At 57.6% G+C, this 6,528-nt stretch overlaps 1 protein-coding gene across 1 annotated transcript; it reads left to right on the top strand.

Annotated features, from left to right (window-relative positions):
• Window positions 1-298: 298 nt before the first annotated feature.
• On the top strand, window positions 299-4,407 carry PTMS (parathymosin). The gene is made up of 5 exons (XM_030958919.1): window positions 299-978; window positions 1,734-1,805; window positions 2,522-2,603; window positions 2,747-2,811; window positions 3,454-4,407. Exons 1-5 carry the CDS (start codon window positions 931-933, stop codon window positions 3,502-3,504), a joined length of 318 nt encoding a protein of 105 aa, XP_030814779.1. The 5' UTR covers window positions 299-930; the 3' UTR covers window positions 3,505-4,407.
• The last annotated feature ends 2,121 nt before the right edge of the window (window positions 4,408-6,528 follow it).

The raw sequence follows: 6,528 nt of genomic DNA, 5'->3' as shown, positions 1-6,528 counted from the left end.
CGCCCCGCCGACGCGCCGCCCGCCGCCAGCCAATGGGAAACCTGTTGCCAGGCAGAGAGCTCATTTGAATGGCCCAATCAGGCGTCCCAGCCCCAGCCCCTCCTTATATGGGGACCGGGGGATGCGATCGCTAATCCTCCCCCCCGCCGCCGGCGGCTGCCCCGCCCACTCCCTCCGCGAAGCACCGCCCACCCCCTGCCCGAGGCCCCGCCCACTCCCTCCGCTGCGCGCGGAGCGCGGGAAAAGCGCCCGGTGCTGGGCGGGCAGGCGGGGGAAGAGGGGGAAGGACGGCAGAAGCCCCGCCGCCGGGAGCGCTTCCAGCGGAGGAAGGGCGGGCAGCTGGAGTGGAAAATTCCAGGCAGGAGGCCGCGTGTCGCCAGCGCTGCCCTCCCACACGGCCCCGCAGCGCCGCTTCTCGCCTCCCCCGGATTCCTCCTGGAGAGCCAGCCAGCCTGTACGGGCGGCTCCCTGGACGTGCTGCGGGCAGAGGGCTCGGCTCCCCTGCCCTCCCCGGACACTTCCCGTCGGAGCCGCAGCCCCTCGGCGCGGAGCGGGGCTTTCGGCTGGCCTCGACGGGGCCGTGCGGCGCCTTGCGGGGACCCGCGGAGCGCCCCCGCTGCCGGGCGGCCGCGGCTGAGCGCACATTGTTCTAGCGGCCCGTCCCTCTCCCCTCCCTCCTCCGCCTCCTGTCCCTCTCTCCTCCCTCCCCAGGTCCCTCCTTCCCTCGTCACCGGCGCTGTATAAATCCCCTGCCCCGGCGGATCCCCCCACCGCGGGAGACCCTGGTACTTTGGCCCCCGGGGCGGGATCCTGCCGCCGCCTGCGGACCACTGGGACTTTGCGCTCCCGCCGCTGACCCCTTGTCACTCTCGCTCTCCCTCCCTCGCACGATTCCCACCGGCCTCTTCCCTTCGCAACCAGGGGGCCAGGATGTCGGAAAAACGCGTTGAGGAGGCACCGGCGGAGCTGAGCGCTAAGGTGAGACACCTCCCTCCCCTCCCGCTCCCCTCTTCCCACCCTCGCGACCGGCGGCGCTCCCGGCGGGAGGGGAGGGAGCGGGCTCGGCGGGGGAAGGGGGCGGGGGGGGGTGGTGAGGGCTCCGTGAGGTGCCCTGGCGGCGGGGGGCGCGCGCGCGGCCCCTTCGCGCGCCGCCCGGCCAATGGGGGGGGGGGGCGGGGCGGGGGGCCCCGAGCGCCCCCGCCCCGCCCCCGCCCCCCATTGGCCGGGCGGCGCGAGCGCGCGCTGGGTTCGGCTCCGCTCGGCTCCGCTCGGAGCGGGGTCGGCGGGAGGGGGGGGGCGGGAAGCGGTGTCACGGCGGAGCAGGGGGAAAGTTGTGTGGACACAAAGCAAAGCGCGGGCCCTCGGGTGGCGGGGGAAGGAGGAGGAGGGAGGGGTGGAATGGAGAGAGAGAGGTCCGGAAACGCCTCGATCCTACGGGCAAGGTTGCCTTTTTTTTTTTTTTGGTAATAAATCGTTAAAACTCTTCCGTGCCGCTTCTGGTTTCCACACGCGTGTGCAGGCTAAAAGTAGCTGTGACGCGCGTTCGCTGCTGTTTTCCTTTGTCAGGCGGGCGGATTTAACGCCTAATATGTCTTCTCCTTGCCCGCTATGCCGCCTCTCCTCCCAGCCTTCTTTGTCTAGGCATCCCTGTCTTTTATTCTTTTATTGCCTCTGACCGCCGGAATGTTGTTGGTTTTCCCCCCCACTCCCCCCGCACCTCGTTTCATATCTAGGAAAGGAAAGAAAAGAAGGAAAAACTCGAAGAGAAAGCAGTCCACAAAGAAAAGAAGAAGGAGATAGTAGAGGTGAGGCTCTTCTGAGGGACGGATTTGGTGACGTCGGGGAGGTTTTTGTGCTCGCTGTGGGTAGAAAATGTGAAGGGAATGTGGGAGATTAAGAAAGAGGGCAGGCCAAGGAAGATCCACATAGAGGTAAAGGGAGAGTAGTGAGCTCCTGGATAATTGTGGAGAATGAGCCTTGAAGGACTTGGTGTAGTCAGCACAGCCCATCGGGGAGAAAAAAGGTCAGAGAAGGGAATGGAGCCGAGAACGAGTGGGAGAATGTGGCACGGGAGATGTGGTCCTGCGCCCACTGGGGTATCCCGCGGTGCACAAGGAGCATGTGTTGGAGAAGGTGGGGGGAGGAGCAGTGAGGAAACGCACAGATTGATGGAGGTCGGGAGGGATCTGGAAGCAGATGTACCGTGAGCCTCGGCTAAGTCATTAGCCTGTAATCAGAGAGATGCTGTGGTGGTTGGGAGGGATGGCAGCAGCTCATCGGGATGTAAGACAAGGAGCTTCGTGTTGCTGGGCATGGACCGGAAGGATGGGCTTTGTGAAGGAGGGCTGGTTGGGAGGAGTGTACAGCAGGGCTGGTGGGAATAACGGTGTCGGAGCAACAATGCACTCAAATGCATACCTGGAGTGGCTGGAGCTCTGGGACTTGTTGTGCTTGTAGCAAAGAGCACGTGGAAATGTCATCCTGGCACCAGTTTCTGCTCTGACTGGTGTGTTTCATTCAGGATGAGGAGAACGGAGCTGATGAGGATGATGAAGAGAATCCCGATGATGTGGATGAAGAAGAAGGTGGTGATGAGGATGAAGGTAGGGAAAATTGAAGGAGGCTGCAGAGGAATAGAGGATTGTGGAGGGAAATTCTCTCTCTGATCCCTCTTGACTGTGAGATAAGATTCCCTTAAATGCTGCTTCAGTTTAACTCATGGTTTTCCTTTCTTGGTGGTGCTTAGAAGCAGATGAGAATGGGCAAGAGCAGGATGGCCACGCAGAAAAACGATCTGCAGAGGAGGAGGAGGTGAGCAGTAGTGTCAGAATAATGGTGGGGAGAGGGAATGGGGCTACTTGCTGCTTGTTGATCAAATCCTTGTGGATACTGCTGCTGAGAATCTCAAATAGGCCTCGGGTCTCACTGCTTCAGGAGCAGATGGGTAAACAAGTCTGATCTGGCAAGGGGATTGTAAATCACTGGATGCTCCTTGTAGGATCCAGGTCCTTCACCAGCAGTTGTGGTGCTGAGTAAGTGAGAGAGTCGAGGTGCTGGAGGTTGTGCTTGGCAATGACCTCTGGACTACCTGTGTCTTCTGGGCTTCAGGCCAGGAGGTGGAACTGTAAGGGTGAGGTGACTGAAGGGTCTGATCTTCCACATGAGGGCAGACCCTGAGGTCTGTCTGGAGTGGTGTGAGCCTCGGCTTCTTACACCTCCTGGATGTAACAGCATGGGCGTGGTGTCCCTCTGGATGGAGCTGTCCACATCTTAACCAGCTGTGTCAGGCGCTCCAGGGTGCTTTAGAGGGGAGTGGATTTGGGGTGGGCCTAACAGAGATTTCCATATGGAGGAAAGAGCAGCAGTTAAGAATTCTGTGTAGAAATTATGTACCTTGGGGTGGTAACTGTTAGATGGTAACTTCCTTCTTTTTCCTCCCTGTGGCTGATGCAGGATGAAGTGGATCCAAAGAGACAGAAGACAGAAAATGGCTCTTCAGCTTGAGTCCTCCCCTCCCATCTCCCCTGTTCCGTCCATCTCTCCTCCTCCATTCCAGCCTGTGCTTGCACTGCCCGTTAGCCTCTGGCTTCACACAATCTCAGATGAGGAAAGATTAGAAAAGCTCTCAGACGGGGAAGACAGCAGTTCCCTTCTCACCCAAAGACCTGGCCCGTCCATTACATCATTCCCCAGCTGAAATTGTCCCTGTCCCTGCATCCCTTCACCACGCCCCACTTCCCAGTGCTCCTCTTCCCTCAAGAATCTCATGGTTTCCTGGGCACACAACCTGGCCAGGCGCTTCACGTGGCAAAGCCCCTCCTGTTCCCTTGTCACTTGTCACCTGCCCACCTGTTTTTGTCACTGGTGTGAGATTCTTGAGAGTTCCCCCCCCCCCCTTCCCTGCTGCCAGAGCTCCTCCCTGAGCCAGGAGGTGCGGGCACAGATCTCATGTCCCAGGCCAGGCCTCTTCTCATCCCGCAGCTTTCCCGCTGAACCCTGAGAGACAAAGAATATTACAAGCAAATAATGGTTCTATTAAGCGACACACGGAGACAGGATTTATTTTAAGCTTTTCTTTTTTTTTTTTTCCAAGTTTACATGACAGCAAGCTGGCCCTCGTGAATTTTTCGGAAGATAAGGGTTGCTTTTATATATGAATTTCATCTGAGCTGTGTATTTTTTTAATTTGGAGGCTTTTTTAAAACAAATCAAGAGAGACACAATTGGGGACCAAACTTTGATTTCCATTTTTTCCCTTCAGATTTTTCTTGTGACCATTTTTTGTAAATTAAAGGCAATATAGCCACAGCGTTTTCTATGGCACAGACATCACGAGGATGATAGATATAAATATATATATTGTTTTCAACAAGCACTGTAAATAAAAGCGTTTAAAAATGTTTCAAACCGCTGGTGTGCATGGCTGTGCCTTCACATCGTGCAGGGCTCGGTGGGAGTTGTGGGCAGAGGGGGTGGCCAGCCCGGCAGTGGGTGGAGAGGGGAGCCGGAGGCTGATCAAGGGGCGTGTGTTGGGTGTTTAGGGGCCCTTTGTTGGGGTCCTGCTCGGTCACAGCGAGGGCATGGCACGAACGCAGGACGAGGCTCCAGGGCTGTCCTGAGTCTCTGGGAAGCGCTGTTTGGCAGAAGGGGTTTGGGAAGGGAAGCAAGCTGTGGCTGCTGGCTGTGGCCCCTGCCCTGGCTGCCTCCAGGCGTGACTCACCCGGCTCCAGCCGCGGCGGCCGGCAGCGCTCCGAGAGGCGGCAGCTTCGCTTCTTTGTCCACCGGCTGCCTTGGGGAGAGCTGTCAAGCGTTTGTCTTTTTATCTGAGCAGACCTTTAAAGCTGCCGTTCGTGTTTCTTCTCTTTGAGCCCGTGCTTTGGCAGCCGCGCAAGGAGCCACCGGGAGCTGTAAATAATCCCAACTTTTGTGTCGGCGTTAGCGGCTTTGTGCCGCTCCGGCTGCGGCGGCGGATCGGCCTCTGCGAGCGACAGCACTCACTCGTCTCCAGAGGGGCAGAGCATCCGCCGGCATTCTCTCCCGGGGCGGGGCTGAGCGCAGGGACAGAGCTGCTGCCGAGCCCCGCTGCCCGTGGGGTCGCCCCGCACCTCGCAGCCCGTTCCCGGTGGAGCCGCAGCCAGCGGGGGCTCCTTGCCCCGGGAGCCGCGGTCCGAGAGCAGCTCCTGCTGCCGGCGAGGGACCCGCTCCGCCCCTGCCTGCTCCCGCCGGGATCCATGGGATCCATGGGCTGCTCCAGCCCAGGAGTGACCCGCACAGCCCCTGCCTGCTCCTGCCGGGATCCATGGGCTGCTCCAGCCCGCGCGTACCTCGGAGCCGCGCTGGTGCCATTTGGTATGCCCGGCGTTCCTCCATTAAAAAATAAAAATACAGATTCTAGTCTCTGCTCCAGATTTGGGCAAGTCCTCAGGACTTCCCCAAACTTTCTGCTTGGCAGCCAGCTTTTACTGCTCAGCGCTGAAGCCGAATTATCAGCGGGTGATAGCATCTCTGCACAGGCAGATTCGAGTTTTCATACTTCCTCCCCAGCACCCGTGCAGCGCCTGGCTGGGGGTAGTGAAAAATGTGCTTGCTAATGAGAAGTTATGGAAGCATAATTCCATCTCTGCTTCCTATGTGGATGCAGCAGCAGTACCACTGGCTCTATCCAGGCAGTCATCCAGAAGGAAGTGGGGCAGCAGCTGATTGTTAGGCCAGCACTAGCAGTGTGAGCAGCCACCCTTCCTTTGCTCTGAGGGGAATACTGTGGGACAGAGGGAAGTGACAAAGGGCTGCCAGGCAGCTTCTCCATGTCTCTATGGGCCCCTCGGCTCCCCAGTTTCTACTATTTCTTCCACCTAACTAATTTTTATTGAACATCTTTGTCATTGTCTGGGGATAGTTAGAAGATACAACTAGAGATACAGAAATAGAAAAATATCTGCTTTGGGGTTTTTTTCACGTTGGTGACCTTCAGGGCATCATCTCTGACTTGAGGTGAGGGTTACAGATAACACAATAGAAAATCACACAGTTTCTTCCCCTCCTGTAGATCTACGAAGATCCATGCTGAATCCAGTGGTATTTTGGCTGACAGAGTGAGCCCAGCAAGCAGAGGCACAGGTTTCCAGAAAAAGTTGAGGATGCAAGGCTTTGCACTGTGCCTCATTTCCAGCTGCCTGTGTGCTTGGTTTGTGTCCGAGCCTGCAGGACACAAACCATCTTTCAGCCTAATTCTTCTCCTACAATGGTATCAGTCGTGTGGTGCTGGTGTTAGCAGGGTAAGAACAAAGCCTGTGTTCACCAGTGATTCCTCAGAAATGATGAAGCCTTTTCGGGGCCTTATTTGCCTTCCTCGTCCCTGTGCTAATTCTCCACTCATTTCATTTAATTCCTGTGGCCATCTGTTAACCTCATCAGCTGGGGGCAGAACTCCCTCAGCTGTCCCCTCCTTGCGAGCTCACAGCAGATCTGCTCCTGCCAGCCAAGCAGTGCCAGAGATTTCCTTCTTCCTCCTCCTCCTCCTCCTCCTCC

The sequence above is a fragment of the Camarhynchus parvulus genome, chromosome 1 (genome assembly GCF_901933205.1).
Source record: "Camarhynchus parvulus chromosome 1, STF_HiC, whole genome shotgun sequence".
NCBI classification, from domain to species: Eukaryota; Metazoa; Chordata; class Aves; order Passeriformes; family Thraupidae; genus Camarhynchus; species Camarhynchus parvulus.
The sequence above is the reverse complement of the archived record's forward strand: the minus strand, read 5'-3'. Positions and strand labels throughout refer to the sequence as shown.